The 19680-nt window shown below is 50.9% G+C and overlaps 2 protein-coding genes across 2 annotated transcripts; both read right to left on the minus strand.

Moving 5' to 3' along the window:
* Window positions 1-280: 280 nt before the first annotated feature.
* On the minus strand, window positions 281-7459 carry MOV10 (Mov10 RISC complex RNA helicase). Its single transcript, XM_040085569.1, has 22 exons — window positions 6986-7459; window positions 6172-6265; window positions 5943-6076; window positions 5622-5860; window positions 5013-5253; window positions 4716-4838; window positions 4474-4627; window positions 4231-4385; window positions 3934-4110; window positions 3617-3764; window positions 3375-3536; window positions 3177-3280; window positions 2874-2971; window positions 2663-2782; window positions 2472-2574; window positions 2153-2276; window positions 1882-2073; window positions 1656-1730; window positions 1418-1543; window positions 1147-1235; window positions 930-1051; window positions 281-752 (listed from the first exon to the last, which is right to left on the minus strand). The coding sequence occupies exons 1-21, from the start codon at window positions 7117-7119 to the stop codon at window positions 937-939; spliced, it is 2907 nt and encodes a 968-aa protein (XP_039941503.1). The 5' UTR covers window positions 7120-7459; the 3' UTR covers window positions 281-752; window positions 930-936.
* Window positions 7460-8119: 660 nt separating this feature from the next.
* Window positions 8120-19293, minus strand: CAPZA1 (capping actin protein of muscle Z-line subunit alpha 1). The gene is made up of 10 exons (XM_040085336.2): window positions 19207-19293; window positions 14967-15030; window positions 14662-14713; window positions 13927-13990; window positions 12421-12627; window positions 11953-12032; window positions 11449-11527; window positions 10883-10954; window positions 10248-10310; window positions 8120-9652 (listed from the first exon to the last, which is right to left on the minus strand). Exons 1-10 carry the CDS (start codon window positions 19243-19245, stop codon window positions 9512-9514), a joined length of 861 nt encoding a protein of 286 aa, XP_039941270.1. The 5' UTR covers window positions 19246-19293; the 3' UTR covers window positions 8120-9511.
* Window positions 19294-19680: the final 387 nt, after the last annotated feature.

Here is a 19680-nt window from a genome sequence, read left to right on the forward strand (position 1 = left end):
TGGGGACTTGCCTGGCCCCCAGCCCCTCTCGCTTCAGCTGCTGGTGGAGGATCAGGGCTCACTCAGTACCCTGTGCTTGCAAAAGAGCCAGGGAGCAGTTTACATTGGAAAGGCCGGGCAGGAACTTCCCAGCTGTACCCAGTCCCTGGGCGATGGGCACTGCCATCACCGCTGGAGCCATCCTGCCTCTGGAGCAGGGCAGGGCAGGGCTGCGGTGAGCCTGACGCTGCTCTGAAGCCTGTCTGTGTAAGCAAGGCCCACCTAGGACTCAACAACACACTGCTTTTCTCCAAACGTTTATTCCAGGGAAATAGAGTGCCTGCACAGCTCTCAGGCCAGGCAGCTGCCCCGGGGAGAGCTGAGCCAGCCTGTGCCAGGCCAGGTCCCTGCCTTCCCCAGTCACCCTTCACAGCAGCAGTGAGCTCCCCTGGGCGCCCAGTGACGCACTTTGGAGGCCAGAAAGGCTTAAGCCTTTCACTGAACGCTGAGATGAGTCACAGGGAATTGTTTTGCCGTAGCCACGTCAAAAAATGATTAAAACGGAGAGCTGTCCCAGTTTGATGCTGGTGTGGGCTCCGTGGCTGGCAGGAAAGGCTGGCAGCACCTTCTGGTCTGGTGGGTTCAGCCCCATCTCCCCGGGGACGCACGGAGCACCCCAGGACGGAGACAGGAAGAGCAGGAGCTGCTGCAGGCCAGGGACAGGCTGAGGGGGACGCAGCTTTGTGGGGCTTCTCCTTTCCCAGGTGTGTTTCCTGCAGAGAAACCCCATGGCAGAGCTGGCCCCTAAGCAAAAACCTGTTGTACGCCCTGCTCCGTTTGGGGCAGGAGAAGCCTCCCAGTGCCCCAGCTGTGACCCCGGGGTGCTGGCACGGCATCACTGGCACCCTGCTGCCTTCGGGGCCCCACTGGCAGCGCCCAGCTCTGCTCACCCGGGTGTTAAACGCTGAGCTGCAGCTTGTGGAGGCAGTGGGCGATTCTGCTCTCGGCCGTGCTCTCATCCTCGTAGGGGTATCCCGTGTAGCCGCCCTCTTCCTTGCAGTACCTGAGGAACCTGCGGGTGCAGAGGCGGGGAGGGGGGCAGGAGGTGGCGGTGGGCACGGCCAGGCACGCTGTGCTGGCAGCAGGAAAGGGCAGGGAGCAGCTCACCTGTGCCAGTGGTGGTCCTTGCTGAGCACCGTCGGGTTACCCACCACGATCAACAGAGCCTTGGCCCTGGTGATGGCCACGTTCAGCCTCTGAAGAGGACAAGCAAGAGGGATTTACCTGGCTGCAAAACCTCTCATCGTCTCGCAGCCCCACCCAGGTGCGGGCAGCTCTGGTGGGGCACCGAGCACCCGGGGCAGCTCTGGTGCCTGTGAGAACCGGAGGGAGGAAGGGGATGCCAAGGGAGAAGGGTCTGCTCAGGGCAAGGCGGTACCTTGGGGTTCTTGAGGAAGCCCAGCCTGAAGGTCTGGTCGAACTGGAGGTAGGTGCTGCAGCTGCGCACGGTGGAGATGAGGATCACGTGCCGCTCCTGGCCCTGGAATTCTTCCACAGAGCCCACCTGGGGCAGGGACAGCAGGTGAGGGGCCAGGAGCACCCCTGGGCTGGGGCTGGCAGGGATCCCTCCTCCTGGGGCGGGGTGTGCTCCTCTCTCCTTCACACCCAGGACATACCTTCAGCTGGCTGATGTCCGGCAGCTTCCGCAGATCGGGATCCAGGGAGGTGATGGCTCTCCGGATCTTCTCTACCTGAGTGGGGGCGTGTGGCAAAACCCAGCCACCACAGTGGGTGGATGTGCCAGCTCTTGTGCCAGCCCTGGGGCTGCCCATCCATCCCAGTGTTCCCTGTCCCTTGGGGCGGTCTCTGCCTATGCCCTGCCTGCGGAGCTGTGCCCCTCACCTGCTTCCTGTAGGGAGAAATGATGCCGATCTCCTTGGGGGACACGGTGGGGCAGCTTCCCTTGCCCTGGCTCTGCAGCAGCTTCTTCAGGTAGTCGAGCAGGACCTCAATTTCGGCCGTGTTGAAGAATGAGGGGCTCTTGGCCTCTCTCTGGTCCTCCCCACAAACCCCATGGAAGATGATGGGGAAGCCCTGGGGATGGAGAACATCCACCTCTGCTCTGCCTGTGTCTCGGGGATCCCCCTGGGCCAGTCCCTCCCGTGCCCCTCACCTTTTTGGGAAGCTCCTCCCAGGTACAATACAGATTCCGGACGTCAAGCCCGCTGCTCTCGCACACCTTCAGCTCATTGTCGTAGAAGAGCTCATTGGGGATCCTGAGGATGGCCTCGTGGGACCTGGCAGAGGCAGGACAGTGCCCAGGGTGGGTGCCACGTGGGTCCAGAAGCCTCTCAGGCACCCAGGACAGCAGGTGCACTCCCATCTCCCACAGCAGCTGAGGCACTACGAGGCTCTGGGGGACAGACCCTGCAGTGCCACGCTCACCAATCCCTGCCTGGCTCAGCCCCCTCCTGCACCGTCCCCGTCCCCACCTGTAGTTCCAGAGCAGTTTGGTGATGAACTGCGGGTCATATCCTCCGCTCGACTTCTTGTACAGGGGGTTGTGCAGCATCAGCCTCTCCAGCAGCGAGGTGCCTGTGCCCAGCGATATCCTGTGGCTCCCCACAAGCCCACTCAGCCCCTGTGGGCTGCCTGCTGCACTCCCACCCCTCTCCCTACTCACCCAAACCGTGCTGGATGGCCAGCGGTGAGGTCAGGACGGGGCCCAGCTGCTTGGGGTCTCCTGCCAGCACCAGCTGCCCCCCATTGGGGTTGGTCTCCTGATCCATGGGAGCCAGGAGCCCTGGGAACAGGGAGAGCTCAGTGGGGAAGGGGAGGGAGCCCAGGCCAATGCAGAGATGCTGGTGCTTGAGACAGCAGCGGGCACCACTCACCCGCGACAGCGACCACGCTCTCCGGCTCTACCGCGTGGCCACACTCGTCGATGAAGACGTGGGAGAAAAACCCAGGGGGAAAGTTGGCTGACACCAGCCTGGAGGAGAGACGGACCGAGGCTGTCTCAGCATCCTGCCCCACCTGGCCATCATTCCTCTCCTACCCTTCATCCTCATCCTCCCATGCCTGCCCTGCTCCAACCCCTCTCTGCTGAAGCCCAGGACTGCCTTCACAGCCTGGCTGCAAGGCAGCCCTGCCTCCACCTGTCACGGATGCCTGGGGACAATCCCAGCTCCTCTGACCTTCCTGCTGTCACCAGTGTGGTGAGGATAATCCGGTACTGCCTCAGGCTCTCCTTGCTTGGGTACACGTAGCTGCTCTGCTCATCATCCCAGTTGCAGCAGGGCTGGAGTGCAGGCACTGGGTGAGGTCCCCCTGTCCCGGGGGACACCAGCCCCGGGGTGCTGACAGGATTTCAGGGTGGAGGGACAGGGACCTACCATGATGTCAGTGGGCACCTCCCTGTAGCTCCTGGAGCTGGCGATGAGCCTGTAGACATTCTGAGGGGCGATGTCCTTGATGAGGCACTGGCACAGCAGGTCTGTGGCACTGTTGGAAGGGGCACAGGCCAAGATACGGGCATCCTTGAAGCATGTCCACACCTGGGTGGGAGGAGGAGGTGACAGCATGGACCAGAGCGGGCAGCAGCGCTCAGGGCTGGATTAGGGCACCGGCCACTCACCTGCTTGATGGCCTCCACCATAGTGACCGTCTTGCCAGTGCCAGGGGGGCCGAAGATGAGGTATGGGGCCGGCCGGGACATGCCCGTCACGATGTGGGTCACGGCTTTGCACTGCTCCTCGTTGGTCTCCAGCTTGCGGTTAAACCACCTGTGGGAGCAGAGGCTGCGCTGCTGGAGCACCATCGACTCCACCCCGTCCATCCCCTCCATCCCTCCATCCCTTCATCCCCTCCATCCCCTCCATCTCTCCATCCCCTCCATCCCTCCATCCCCTCCATCCCCCCAGACCCTCCCACCCTGCAGAACTGGGGACTCACTGGGGCTGGAAGGGGCCTGGGAAGAGGGACTTGTGGCAGGAGGCGGAGGGGAAGAGGAGGCTGGACAAGCTGGGGTGCATGGCCAGGCGTGCAGCCCGATGCTGGACCTGCAGTGGCAGCCGGCTGAAGGTGAAGGTCACATCAAACTTCAGGCTGTTCACAAACTTCTTCTGCAGCCTGGGAAGGAACGGTGTGAGCAGGGCACAGGGCACCCTCCCACGCCCTCCTGGCCCTTTCCAACCCGCTCCTGGCCTTTGGCATCTCCGAGAAAGGCTGCTGGGACCAGACATCACTCACTTGGGGGAGAAGCCCAGCCTGACCCGCTCCAGTTCCACGCTGTGCACGTAGCCCTTGTACCGGATGAGCGGGGAGTGGCAGCGCTCGCTGCTCAGGTGGACAAAGAGGTGGTCCCCTCTCAGCACGGACGGGCGGCTCTCGGCCACGCCAGGCACCTGTGCCGAAGGGCTGGTGTGATGCCAGGCACTCTGGGAGTGCCAGCGTTGTGCCAGCGCCCCTCCCATCCCTCACCCCCCTACGCACACTGAGGACCAGCAGCCCCCTCTCCTGCTCCATGGTCACATCCTGCATGTCGTAGCGCCGTATGTTCACCTCCATCTGGATCTCCTCCAGGTGCAGCAGCAGCTGGAATTTCTGGTGGTAGTTCTCAGCCTGCAGAGGTGCCTCCAGCAGCGAGCTGAGGGCAGCGGCAATGTCACTGTGTCCCAGGGGCACCCTGGCACTCAGGGAACACCTCGGCACTGCTCTCAGCCCTTGGCACTCACCGCATGGCAGCCCAGCTGGAGCTGGCGCTGGTGCTGGGTCCGAGCAGGATCGTGTCCTTGAGGCTCCTTGGGTACTGGTAGGTGCCCAGAGGGACTTCCCTCTCCAGTTCGTTTTTCAGGGAGCTGGGTGGAGGGGACAGCAGTGCTGCAGGGACTACTCAGTGTCCCCAGCGCCAGTCACCAGCCATCGGACAGGGTCGAAGCACTGTCCTGTGGTGCCAGACAATCAAGGAGCTGAACCTTGCCCTGGCAGGAGAACAGGCTGGGCCCCTCTGCTCAGGTGACTCCACCACATACCTGTCAGGGGGGATGCCATCCTCGGTGATGACCGTGACAAGGCGCTGGAGGCTGGCCTCGTAAGGCTGGAAAGGTGCCGAGGGCCCCAGGTCCTTGGCCAGCTGGCTCTCGGCAACGGCAGCAATGTAGCGGGAGATGCTGAAGGGCTTGTGTGGCTCCGTGGTGAACTCAAAGAACACCACAGCACTGAAGTGCCCATTGCAGGCGGTGAGGCACCGCACCTGGATGGGGTACACCTCACCTGCGGGGTGAAGGGGTGAGATTGGGTCCTGCATCCTCTCTGCAGGGCAGGGCACAGGGCAGGGGATGGGATGGGATGGGATGGGATGGGATGGGATGGGATGGGATGGGATGGGATGGGATGGGATGGGATGGGATGGGATGGGATGGGATGGGATGGGATGGGATGGGATGGGATGGGATGGGATGGGATGGGATGGGATGGGATGGGATGGGATGGATGGGATGGGATGGGATGGGATGGGATGGGATGGGATGGATGGGATGGGATGGGATGGGATGGATGGGATGGGATGGGATGGGATGGGATGGGATGGGATGGGATGGGATGGGATGGGATGGGATGGGATGGATGGGATGGGACCCTACCCGGGTGTAAGAGCAGGGACTGGCCCTGCGCTGCCCCTTGCTCATCGGTGAAGGAGAGCTCCTGTGACTGCTGGCGTGGCTGGAAGCGCTGCAGCGTCACCGCCTGGGTCCCACGATTCCGCACCAGGACAGTGACTGTCCGGGGCTCACCCGGCACCACTGGGAAGCGGATATTCCCACTGCCCTGGTCATAGTCTGAGGCGATCTCTACCCCGTGCTTCCCACGAATGAGCTCAGCCCTGTGGGGAGGGAGGGTCAGGCTTTCCCAGCCGGGGTGGGGGATCCAGGGGCCGTGCCAAGGCGGGGTGCTGCCGGTCATACCACTGCTTGCCATAGATCTGGGGCATCTGTGGAGAGGAGCTGAGCTGCTGTCCTGAGGCAGACATGGGCACAGGTGTCCGTGCATTCCTTCTGGGTCTTCGGTACTGGTCTGCCACCACCACACGCCTCTTCACCTGCAAGGAGCAGCCAGAATCAGCACGGCCCTGGGATCCTGCAGGGAGCTCCTGAGGAGCCAGTCCTAGTGGGCACTGCCCCAGCATGAACTCACCTTGAATTTCACCACCTCCCCGCACACCTGAACCTGGTGGGTTTTCTTCAGTGCCTGCAAGATGCGGGAAAACCCGGGTGTCTTTGCGTCAGTCCTGTGGAAACAAGGAGAGGGTTTGTGTGGGAGAGCGTGGCTCAGCCGCCCTGGGCACAGGCAGCTGAGGTGAGGCAAGTGGGAAGATGAAGCAAGACACTGAGGCTGCAGTGAGGGAGTTCTCAGCAGGTTCCCTCTCCATCAGGAGAGGAAGAAGGACTTGGGCTTCCCCCTGGCCTGTGCAAGTCTCACATCCCTGCTGACCGCTCCAGCAGTTCCGTGCTGTGCCATTGTTGCTCCAGCCATACCACAGCCACTCCAGCTGGCTCACAGCCACAGTCCCTGTCCATGCTAGTGCTCAGGAGCCGAGCTGGCACAGCTGCTGGCTCTGCTAAGGCACAGCCACCGTGGTCCCAGCAGGGATCACTCTCCAGGTACCTCCTCCCAGTCCAACCAGTGCACTGAGACCCGGCTTTGCCAACGATTAACAGCGGTGATACCGCACAGGGGCCGGTGTGATTGGTGCCAGCAGGGCGAGGTGGGGGAGTGTGGTGGGCAGTGGGTGTCCAAGGCCATCCCCAGGCAGCTGCTGGGGGCCCCTGGAGCTGGGGATCATCCCAGCAGGGCTTTGGTGAGGCAGACGGGCTCGGGGACCCCAGTGATGATGAACCAGGGACCAGTGACGCTGGCCAGGCACTGGGGATGCTGGCCCGGGGATTGGGAGATGCTGGTCAGGGCTCTGCCCCAGGGGATGTTGCCTGGGTCTGCCGAGGGCTCTCACCTGTCCCGGAACTCCTGGTTGTAGATGGTCCGCAGCGTCTCCCGCAGGCTCGTCTGCTGCCGGCCCGTGTCCTGCAAAAACTGCACGAATTGATAGCCCCAAAGACGGGCGTCCCCCCTGCTGAACCACGACATGGCCGGGCCGAGCCGAGCCGAGCCGAGCCGAGGTGGTGACCCGTCGAGGAGTGCCAGGTTAAGCCGGGCTGGGCTGGGCTGGGCTGGGCTGGCGGAGCAGGAAGGAACGACAGCCAGAGGGGCCGTACGGACCCGCCCGCCCGGCACGGGGCAGGTGGAGGGGCTGCGGGCGGGATATCGGAGCCCGCTGTAGGGAAGGTTCCTGGGGGAGAAGGGGCAGGAAGGGAAGGAGTCAGTCTAAAGGGTGATTAGCTGATTTGGAGAAGGACAAAGATACAGAAATGCTCTAAAGGCTGGAGCGCTGGCAGTGAACTGCTTCCAGTGTAAGGAGCTGAGGACTAGCCTTGAGACAGTTAAAAGCTGTGTTGTGTGCAGTCTTATCTTGGGCCCTACTTCAGCTTCACATTCTTGGAATTGCTGCAGCGATTTCCTGGATGGATCCAGGGCCGCAGCCCACAGCACCTGAGGCCCACACAACCTTTCATCTCCCCTGGGTGCTGCTGCAGACACAACTCCTAACAAACTGTCCTTGAGTAGCTCTGCGCCCAGCACTGTGCCAACCCTGCAAAAAGCCCTGCTTTCTCCCATGTAGGATATGGCCAGGAGTGCCTGAGGTAGGTGTTAAGACACCGAGGATGGGTGGAACTACCTCCTTGCTGCCTTTTTTACAGGGTGAGGAGCTGCATTAAAGCTCTGTGATTGTTTTTAATTTGAAAGCTCAGCCCTCCTGTTCCCAGGGCTGTAAACCTGGGTGGGAGCATCACCCGGGGTTTGGAGTGATACCATCCCAGCCTTAATTGCTGAACTTTTAAAGCTGGAAAAGACCTTTGAGATCATGAAAGTCCAATCATCAACCCAGCACCACAACCGTGTTCACCACTAAACCATGTCCTCAAGTGCCACATTCATGTTTTTGAATAATTTCAGGGATGGTGACTGCACCACTTCCCAGCCTTCCGGAATTAACAGGGAGTGAGACCATGGAAGGACAGACACGAATGGCTTTAAACAAAGACTGGTCTATTTGCACTAGACTGGTTGATACAGAGGATGCCTGAGGGATGAATTGTCAGTCTCAGCAGCAAATACAAATATATTTTATTTAGATGAAACTCACAAAGGATAAACTCTTATTTTGTGGTGGTGTTGTGCAAAACCTGAAGTGTAACAATGCAGGCAACCGCACCCCACTCTTTCCAACCCTTTTTCCTTTATGTATTTAAAAACAAGAAGACATGAGGCAGTTTAAAAACCAGAACCTGCAAGGCGCCCAGTGATAACCAAGTGCAAACAAAGCAAAGGGAGTTCACCAAAGGAGGTTCACTTTGTAGTGAATCCTTGTTCCAAGATACCAGAAAGGCATATGTGTATTCCTTCATCCTCCCCTTCAGAGAAACTGTTATGACTGCTAATTTTGATATTAGAAGGGGAAAACAGTAACGCAGGGCAAGCACGTAGAAGATTCATTCCAAAATCCCCTCTTAAGCATGACAAGAAACTGTCCACAACTGAGACAAATGGAAAGCATTTTTTTCTTTCACTTTGGTGCAAGTTTATTTATTTTGTACACTATCCATCCATACACCTGTGATACAAATCTATGAACCTGCCACAAAGCTTGAAAGCACAACATACCTATTATTCTGTAGACATTTGCATTTTTAATCACCATCCAGCCCTTGTGGATCATCAGTGACTCATCCTGCAGTTCTGTAAAGATGCACATGTCTGGTAACCGTACTTACAGGAGGGAGGGGAGAAAAAAAGATGTGCACTTTTAGGGAACATGGCTCAAATCTTCATTAAAAAAAAAAAAAAAAATTACATCCCTGGAAGAGCTGGGTCAGTAGGGAATTCTGTAAAGGATCCTGTAAACACATTTTCTACAGTAAAATCTAAGCCTGCAGGCATCTGCTTTGTGGAGGTTGGGAATAAGGATACACGAGGATTCACTGTCTTGCACTTAACTGTGTCTTGCAGCATCGTGAGCTCTTGGCAGGTTTGACAAACTTACTGGATACCTGGAGTGCTGGATACAGGTGAAAGGAACGCTCTGCACCCTCTCCTGGGTAATAATAGGGCTTTTCCAGCTAGGAAGTTTTCCAGCCAGTGACTGAAAACAGCTATACTTCTGGGCCATGAATGGCTGAATTTAAATGACCTATTAAATGCAGCTACAACATGAAGTTTATGTGGCAGGAAACACAAAACACAAAGACAACTATTTGTTCCACGGTTCCCTCTCAGGCTAGAAAACCTGTTAACTTCGAAAGCCCTAAAAAAACGCTGCTCTGGTTTAGAAACCATCTACTTGGCATAGGACCACATTTGTTTGTTTTTTGTTTTTTTTTTTTTGCACACGAACGTTTCATACTCCTCCAATGTTTCTGCATTAAGCATTCTGCATTTCTTTGCCAATCTTGTAGCTGAGGATTTTGTTCCAGTCAATCTTGGTGCGGGTGACGGGCAGCTGCCGGCGTAAGGCTTTGAAAGTGGTGTCTGACATAGTCTGGTAGTTTTCACTGATTGCTGTCTGTAAGGGCATGCAGATTTGGTTAGGGCACTCATAAAACACTGTGGGAAAGCTCAACTCAGTGTTAAAGGCACAAACCCCTTTCTATAAGGTGTAAGGTACGCTATTAACTAAATTCATAATGCAGTCATCAGTGTGTGTACAAATCAAGGCTTTCTGTTCACCTCCCCTGTAATGCAGCACCATCTCCTCAGGCCTTTCACTGACTTATCTCTTTCCAGTGTCCTTGCACACAGGCTGGGACAATGTAAAAGCTGTTGTGCAGTTTTTAAATTCCCTCCTCAGTATTCTTAACTGTCACAGAGGAAAATACATCGAGTCACCCACTCCCCTCCCATGCTTGTTCCACGTATCCTTTGTAATCCTTTAAAAAAACCATACAGCAAACCTGATAGTTTATTACAACGCAGCTTTGTAACTACAGCTTTATAACTGTATTATTTAAACAAATACTACTGCCCTTTTCTAAGCAATTCTTACAGTCAACATCAGACTAAGCCAGGAACAGAACCAGAGATCAGCTCTCCATATTTCCATGAACTGCAAATGGAGACTGATGTGATTCTATGGTTTATTTAACTACCACTGATCTTACCTGGTACTCGTTTTCTGCATTTTCTATGATCTTAATAAACTCCTTAGCAGTTTGGACATCACTCTGTGAAGGAGAAAAAAAAAATAAAAATGGTGTGCTTAAGAGCAACGTACATAAGCTACATAACAGATTTCTTCTCAAATGATAGGCTGAGTACAGATAAAGTGGGTAAACACCAGCTTGTGCCTCGTGGTTGTAGCTGGGTTCCTTTCCCTTACTGGGTAGAGCTTGTGCTCCAAACTAGAGCAATGCTGCACCCTAGTGCGCACAAAGGAACTGGACCTTCATGGGAAAAGGAGTCACTTGGCAGCTGCTGCTCCCTCTACCATACCAGAGGAATTCCAAATTTCTCTTAGTGTGTGTCTCTTACTGTTCCTTTCCCTCGCACAGAGGTAGAAAAGCATATTCTGTCCTCTTTAACCCAAACTTCCAAGAGAAGCTTTCCAACAGACACTTTCCAGTAAGACCGAGTTTTAAGCAATTGGCCATCTGGTATTCCTACGTGACTCTAAACACCACGCTTCACCCTAAAATTACTTTCAAGTCAAGAGAATGCAGTCATAGCAGTGCATGCCCCATGAGCTGTTTAAGGAATAAAACAGTTGCTTCTCATAAAGATCTTTTATCATACTTACTGACACCTGTACAGAGTCCTGAATGTCTTTGTGACTGACCAGCTGGACGTTGCCATCTTCATAGTAATGGACCTGGAGAAAAAGACAGAATGCAGGTTTTATCATGACCACTCACTCCAGAATTCCTGAGCCCCAAAACGCTGCTAAAATGGCGCAACAGAGCATCCTGCCAGTCTTCTCTGCTTACATGGAGACTAAATGCAGGATGGGTTTTCTAACAGGTTTCATTCTTTGTCAAGACTGTTCAAGATTATGTTGATCAGTAAATGCCCAGAGCTGAGATAAGAGCAATTATAAAAGACTCAAGGTAGATGTTTTAGCCCTATAAAGTGAAGCAAAGTGGAGGCCTATAGGGTAATGCTGCATAATAAACCACAGGTCAGATCTGAGACTACTCCTGAAATATGAGATTTAAGAAAGAATTTCTTGAATTGTTTAGTTTAATAACGTCCTGACTTGAGAAGGACATCTCTGCTGCATTTCAGCATCTCATTCTGAGCCACATGCATTTGTGTAAGACAAGCACAGTGCAGTTTCTCCTGTTACTGCCACAAAAAATAACTCACCTGGATTTTGAGCACTGCAGCCACTTGAGCCGTTGGTGGTGTGATGGTGAATTTCCATTCTGATCTCCAACGCCCGTTCCTAAAAGCAATCAAAGCGTGAAAAACCATTTCCAAGAAGCTCTAAGAGCAAAAAGAACCAAATTAACGAGCCAGTTGTTTCTGATGTTGTCTTATCACCAATACCACATGGGATTTAGTGCTTTAGATGGCATGGAGTTAAATTTCTGCAGCTCAGCTGAATTTAATGCAGCTCCAGTACAAAGAAGCTCCAGAGATATAAAGGAGCATCTATCCAGCTCTGCTAATGCCTTTTCCTCTGGATAGGTCACCGGAAGAGTTTTGGTAAATGCCAAGGGGGCTGCAAGGAAAACAGACTACAGAAGGAAAAGAATTTCTTGGGAAGCCCAAAACTCCCTGTCCTTCAGACTGTGCCAGAGCTAGAGGATGGGTTGGTTTGAGGAACCAGGCAAAGGAAGAAAACACACTACGTTAAAATAATCTTACCAGAAGTTTTTGGGCTGAAACTGGTGGCTCTCAATACAGGCAATAATTGTCTGTTGTCCATCTATAGATTTACCATAAACCTGTATTTAGAAAAAGAGTTAAAAAGGCCCAAGAGCTAAGGAAAGCCATTCTCAATCTCTGTTCTTGGCAGCAGGGTGCAGGCTGCTGTGGTGGAACCTCACTGGGAACATGCACCGCGAGTTACTTTATCCAACACCTCCCCTGAAGGAATTTTATTACCGGGAGGTGTGAAGGTGCTTGGCAGCCGTGCCTACGGAAAACCTCTAACCCATCTTTACCTCTGCATGCACACCAAGATAGCTGCACCCTCTTTGGAACATGCCATTCCAAAGTTAGCCAAAATGCTGAGAGGATGGAGAATTCCAAGAGCTCTGCCCAGCAGAGTCCGCTCTAGGACTGACTGACTCAGAGCAATACAGCTCCAGGGAAACAAGATGGATACTCAACAGTGCAGAAGCCGTTGGGGTAATGATCTTTGACGTAGGCTCTCAGTGCACTGTCACAGGCATCTCTCCACTGTTTTAAAGCTGATTCTGTGTCCTCGGGCTGGGGATCGCTTGCTTCTTTCCTTAAGTGATCAAACTTAAAAGAAAGCTTGTTTCTTGGGTCTAAAAATCTGCCATTGCCCAGATCACCGTGTTCTGTGATTAAGACCTGTAAAAGAAGTTGAAATGATGATACATTTAGGCTGCTATAGATTATTTTGCATTTTTGCCTACTTGCATACCACTGTTACAATAGGTTCTTTCATTGACCTATAAGAGCACAAAAAGAAAATCAAGTATTTTCAGTAATAATTTAAATGAGTAGATGTTGTGAGGCTAAAGGGAACTCTCTGCTCTCCACAGTAATACTGCATGTAGACTTCTGTCCCAGAAGAGGCTGAACTATAATAATATATATATATGGCTTAAAATTTGGTATCCTTACAATAGAAGCAGGTTGCTTTGCCTTTAAAATTATTTCAGCTGTTTTCCTTCTTCGTTTCTAAAGGAGAGAGAGACTTTTACTCTGGAATCTACCATTTATTGCCATGTTCCAAGTTGCAACAGCTCTACTTCTGTGCAAGAAGGGTACATAGATGTGACTACTAAAATACACCAACTAAAGCAGACAGCAAAGGAGCATTGCACATTCCCTTCTTTTTTCTTTTTCACCTTAATTCTCTGGCTTCCCAAATATTGACTTTATTGGGGTGGGGTTTTTTTCTTTTGCAGGTTGTACTGTAGCTTTCTTATCAAAGCTATTTCTATGAACTGCCCTCTTAATATATGCCTCCCATAAACATATCTGGGACACCAGAAAAGCTGGGTCAGAGCTTGGCTCAGAGAACAGAGCAGATGGTCAGGCAGCTTTCTAACTCCTCTATGACTTGCTGTTTGTTCTGAAAAAAAAAATTTAAAAAACCCCTGAAACAACTTATTTTGCTGGCATAGATTGGACAGTATTAAGCACAATCACTACACCAAATCAATGATTTGGTATAAACAGAGATACAGTTTCTTTTTTAGGGTAACTGGGAAAGGATTAAAATTGCAGAAAATAAACCAAACAAACTATTAAGAATCTACTATCAATTGCCAGTAGGAACTGTAAGCAAGTAGCAGTATAAGGATTTGGAAGTGAGCTTTAAATAGACAGCAATCTTTAATCATTCATATTCTCAAGTAAAATTCCAGTGACTTCAGCATGGAGCTTTAAGGAACAACGAATTGGATTTACTAAATGGTACCACACAGAACTTAAAGAGACTATTTTGCCTATGCATTGTTCTTATAGAAGAAAGTTTGTCATGACATGTGGGGGAAGGAGAAGGGGTGGTACCTTGTGAGCAGCATGAGTGAGTCAGCTGATGGTGATGTTGACTCGTGAGCCAACATCCTGACGAAACATTTTTATGGCTTTTTCACAGTGCAGCAATACAAACCTCAAGTGTACAAAGTTTCCTCTCACCTGATCATCGTACCCTTCTATCTTCACCGGAGTGAACTGATCCATGTTGTACTGTGCAAATGCACTGTGGAGGGTCAAAAGAAAATAGAGCTTTAGCTGTACGTGCACATTTATTCTGACTTGAGAATAAGCATGATGTGTAATTATATTACAGTAAACATCAACTTAATTAAGCACTGTTAAAGGGTTTTTCAATACCTTTTACTGTAGTTAGCTATAAACCCCAGGTTTAAAAGCAGGTTTGTTTAGTGATGACCAGGAAAACACAGAGTTCAAAAGTAGAACAGCAGGTAGCCTGGGGAAATGTGAGCAAGCCAAGGCAAAACAGGAACATCCCAGCTACAATTTAGACAGCAGCGAGGTAAACAAATGAACAGACGAATATTTACAACAATTTTCTAATGTAAATACTTGCTGATTGACTGTCACCTAGCTTGAAATAGATCTTAGCATCAAAAAGCTTGATTAGACAATCAGACAATTCAACATGATCAGATATTGCTGCTGCTGCAGAGTTAAACTTTTGGCAGAGTGCCTTCCTGTCATTTTTATACAGCACAAATTCCAATTTAGGGCTTTTAAAAACAATCACCCACACCTTTCATTATACATATTGTTAGGTGGGGTAAAGAATTACAGAAGATTGCTCTGAATACAGCAAATGGTTTTCTTTGTCACAGAATGATGAGTATAAGAGAACAGAATTTGACTTCTGTTTGAAGCCTCAGTACTTACTGTGCTGCTCCTTCCCTGAGAAGATTGTCATTGTTAAGCAATAACCGGACATCTGGAGAAGAAAGGGTTCAGGTGTGTTACTGGACTTTTTGATCAAATGTTTCTATTTCTGCACTTTGTTTTCAAGTGTACAAATGCAAACATTAAAATGATTCAGTAATTTCATTAAGCAGTAGTCCAGAAGGACTGCATGCTTTCCCTAGCCACTAACTTTAAAAGCAGCATGGTGTGACATAGCCTTAGATTTTTATAATAGATAAAACATGAAGAAAACACCACAGATCATTTTGTCCATAATTGCTCACCATTGAATACTTCATTGAACTCTCCAGGGGGTGCATGAGTGATGAATTTTGCAGCTATACGCACCTACAATGAAGCAGAAAAATCATTAAAGACAAAAGACAATTTACTGAGTTCATACATATTGAAGCAATTCACCAACAAAACCAACTCTGAAGCGACAGGAAGTGGCAGATTTAGGGAGAAATCCAGGCCTGCACTGTCAAGATAGAAATAGTCTTGGAAGACTGTTCAAAGCAAGGCTTGACAGGGCTGGGAGCAGCCTGGGATAGTGGAAGGTGTCCGTGCCCATGGCAGGGGGTGGAACTGGATGATCTTCAGGGTCCCCTTTCAACCCAGACCATTCTGGGATTCTATGAAGGCACGTGGAACTGTCATGATGAAGGCACCAATAACTGAAAAGGCCAACTTTCAATGTCCATAAACTCTGAATCCGGAAAAGAAAAACTCCATCCCTCTTAAAGTGTAATTTAACTGCAACGTGTTCTGAAATCCAACGCACATGTCTTGCAGCATTAGAATTTAGGTGGTCCAGGTATTGAGTCTGTTGGAATTAGTAAGAGTTTATGGTTTTCATTATCAAATCTTTTATGGCTTTTATAGGACCAAAGGTAATAGAAAGCTCTTGGAAGAAATGAAAGAGGAAATGTGACAAAATTAAACCTCTCCCTCAGAATAATAAAAACGTCACATTTCCTCTGATAAGCCCAGCTAACAAAGCTGACCAATGAGCCTCTCTGGTCTAACAAGGCATTTATTCAAAGTGACTGCAGAATTGCTCATTATGACTCTGATTACTTTCTACTTATCATTTTGAGCAGCAAAACAAAGAATTGTGTATATATATCCAACTGCTTCACCGAAGTTATCACCACAGCTGGAAATAACTCGCTTCTTTCAACAGTGTTCCCTGCTTTAATTAGAAATTGTTTGTATAGCTTGTCACATAATTATTTAAAGCAAGCCAAGAAAAGAAATAAACACTTTTCCAAACAAAAGGTAATTGCCTTATTTCAACAGGTTCAAGTAACAACTCTGCCTGAACTGGATTGAGCTGCAGATAAAAATATACTGTCTTTCAAATTAGCAATGATTTCAAAAAATAGATATACATTCTTTGTGCCTGAAGTAATTAAGCAATACAAAGAAAACATGAAAAAGACATAAAACCAATTTCTCTTAACCTTATGGTTTCAGGTTGGTAAGTATACAGCAATACTAAAAATGGAGCTCTTAAACTGTTTGAAAACTTTCACTATTTAAAGAGCTGTAATTAGGACAGATTGCTGCCACAACATTGTCAAATTTCACTGTCAGAAATCTGTGCAGTGATGAAGAGAGCCTGGCAGTAGTTTAGAGAGACCCTGCAGCTCTGTATCCTCCGTGGACTTTGCTCAGAGTCCGCCCCAAAAGGCTGAGAGATTTCTGAAAAGAATCTGTGCTTTTCTGAGCGAGTACAGCTGTGAGCACAGCACAGAACATCGCTGTGCTAAAGCTCTCTCAAGTATCCACACCTATGCCAGGATGCCTCTCAGTGGGAAAGCAGCACTGGAATACACAAATTAACTCCCCGGATGAATGGATTCTCTTTCATAAAATGCTTCAACATGTGGCAAAAAAAGGCCTCTAAAAAGCTGTAAAATTTAATGTCTTATAAGTTTTTGCAATGATGTTGTGGCTGCAGAACATGAAACGCTTGCAAAAGGGTTTTAGTAGGCTGAACTTTAGATCAATGGAGTCTCATAAGGAAATCCTTACGGGAAAAAGAAATAAACAAACAGGAAAAAAAGCCCAAGTGTTACCCTGAAGTGAGAGATTTCTACAGTCTTCCACTAATTCTCTCACTTGGAAGGATGAACAAAATTAAACCAACACAGAGAGGCCTCTGCACTTCAATCAGATGTTATTACAAACCCAGTTCTGAACAAAGCAAAGGCTGCAAGTGGAAAGTGTTCACTTGGGTAATTATCCCTTGCCCTGCCTCTCACAGATCAATAAAATACAAAAAATTTCAGTCAAACTACTGAAATCAGGAGTGCAGGAAACAGGCTGGGGAGTGATTAATTTGAAATGTCAAGCACTTGAATGGTTGTTGGTTTTCAGAGCTGGTTTCTTGGAGGGCGGTGTCAGGACGCTCCTCTGCAGAAACACCAAAACGGGACTTTCTGCAACCTGCCCCATTTCCTGGCCCCTGGGGCCATTTCAGGTGCCATTTCAGCTCTGCAGCATCAACTTCCTGCTTCTAAAATGGGGAAAGTGGTTGAGGGGAAGGGAAGCTGCTCAGCCGTTACTTTACACTGGCGAAACAGCAGCAGAAGAACTTGAGCAGAACGGGGGAGATTTCAGAGGAACTTAAAAGAAAATCACAGAATCACAGACTGGTTGGGTTGGAAGAGACCTCAAAGCCCATCCCATTCCACCCCCTGCCACGGGCAGGGACACCTTCCACTGACCCAGGTTGCTCCAAGCCCCGTCCAGCCTGGCCTTGGACACTTCCAGGGATCCAGGGGCAGTCACAGCTGCTCTGGGCACCCTGTGCCAGGGCCTCAGCACCCTCACAGGAAAGAATCCCTTCCCAATATCCAATCTGTCCCTGCCCTCTGGCAGTGGGAAGCCATTTCCCCTTGGCCTGTCACTCCAGGCCCTTGTCCCAAGTCACTCCCCAGCTCTCCTGGAGTCCCTTTAGGTGCTGGAAGAGATCTAAGGTCTCCCTGAAGCCTTCTCTTCTCTGGATTGGGCACCCCCAGCTCTTCCAGCCTGTCTGGAGTAAGAAATTAATCTCTCAGCCAAAATACACTCATAAAGGAGTGAAGCTTGGAGGATGGAATGAATTAATTTTGTTGCTTAATTGATGGCTTTGGGTTTTCTGCTTTAAAGTACCAGTAAACTCACACTTATAAAAACAACATATATTAAGTTTCTAGACTCATCTGAACAGTCACAAAATGGATACCATAGTAAATATTTGCTACAGTAAATGTTTCTCTTTCAGATCCTCCCTTAAGGTTATCCTTCTCTGCCTGTGTGAGGCATAGAGTTAGTTGAAACTGAATGTTCAAAAGGCCATATCAATTCTGCTCTGGAATATTTATTTCAAACAACATCACCTAAAAGACTGACTAATGGATGAACTGCACCTCTAAAGCTCTGCTTGCTTCACAAATGATGTCACTGAAACAAAGCTGAAATGACAGTTTAAGGGAAAAAATGAAAGCAACCCCTGGACTTGTAGGATCCTTGAAGATCCATGAGCCTGAACAACTCCTCCGGAATGCTAAGAAACAAAGCAAGCACTAAGTTGTAACACTTCTATGAAGTACGGAAGAGTAACAGTGTATTTTTAAACTTGTGGGTAGACAACAGACAGAGAACTGGCAGAGAACTTGCAAGCTGTAACCTTCTCACACAAGAGGAACAAACTGCTCATTTCACCCTTTCCTAAAGTAATTATGGCTCTATTTGCTCCTACTTAGTCCTTTCCATACAGTATAATTTGCAGGACCTACATCAAAGTTCCTGTCAGGAGCTGGAGTGAGCAGAAAGCGCGATGACACACTCGGAGGGTGTTTAGGAAGGGAAGAGGTTTCAAAGCACCTTACACACATGCTGGTTACTTTGCTGATTCGGGAAAAGCAGTGCAGAAAGAACACTTCCGCAAAATCGTTTTGGTTGGGAAAGACCTTCAAGATCACCAAGTGATCCACCTGTGACTGACTCCCACCCTGTCAGCAAGACCAGAGCAGTGGGTGCCACGTCCAGTCCTTCCTTGATCATGACCAGGGATGAGGACTCTATCACCTTCTTTCCAATGTCTAATCGCCCTTTCTGCTAAGAAACTCTTGATGTCCAACCTAAACCTCCCCTAGTTTAGGTTGAGATTATCCATTTTCATGCACAACGACTGGCCGAGACGCCTCAGCAGCACCGAGGCAATGAGGAAATCGGAAGGCAATGAGGAAGGCAATGAGGAAATCGGAAGGCAGTGAGGAAGGCAGTGAGGATTTCGGAAGACAATGAGGATTTCGGAAGGCAATGAGGATTTCTATGCTGCGCTGGTAAGGAACGGCGGGTCCCTCCGCTGGACGGCGGCGGCCCGGTGGTCTCGGGGGCCCGCCCGCCCCAAGGCACCCGCAGGCCGCCGCACCGGCACCAGACGAGCTTGCTCGCCACTCCCCACCCACTGCCTTCCCGCGGGCAGCGGAGCAGGCCCACAGCGGAGGGGTGGCCACCCCCTTCCTTTACCTTCTCCTCATCCGACACCCGCTCCTCCAGGTCCGCCATCTTGGCAGCTGTGTGCCCGGCCCCACGCAGTGCACGCCGGGAGCGCCGGGCGGTGGACGGACGGAGCTGGTGGTGCCATCTTAACTGCGGGCAGACGCCGCGCAGCCGCCATCATAGAAACGGGTGGGTTCTCGCCGTACCAGCTGACAGAGCTGCCGTCTTCCGGAGCTGTCGGGGCTCCCAGTCATCGTGTGGGATATGCCCTGGCGGAGAAGCGGTGATGGACTCCACGAACAGGCTGCCCACGCTACAGGAGCCCCGCCCTGGTCATCCCGGCGCGCCCCGTGGGCTGAGACGGCCGGGAGCCGTAGACCGGAAGCGCGGCCGCTGCCATCTTAGCTGCGGGCAGACGCCGTGATGCCACCATCATAACAACGGGCAGGTTTTTCGCTACCCGGAACACGGCGGTGGCGGACCTGCCGCGTCCCGGAGCCT

This window comes from Hirundo rustica, chromosome 24 (assembly GCF_015227805.2).
Source record: "Hirundo rustica isolate bHirRus1 chromosome 24, bHirRus1.pri.v3, whole genome shotgun sequence".
In the NCBI taxonomy this organism is placed as follows: domain Eukaryota; kingdom Metazoa; phylum Chordata; class Aves; order Passeriformes; family Hirundinidae; genus Hirundo; species Hirundo rustica.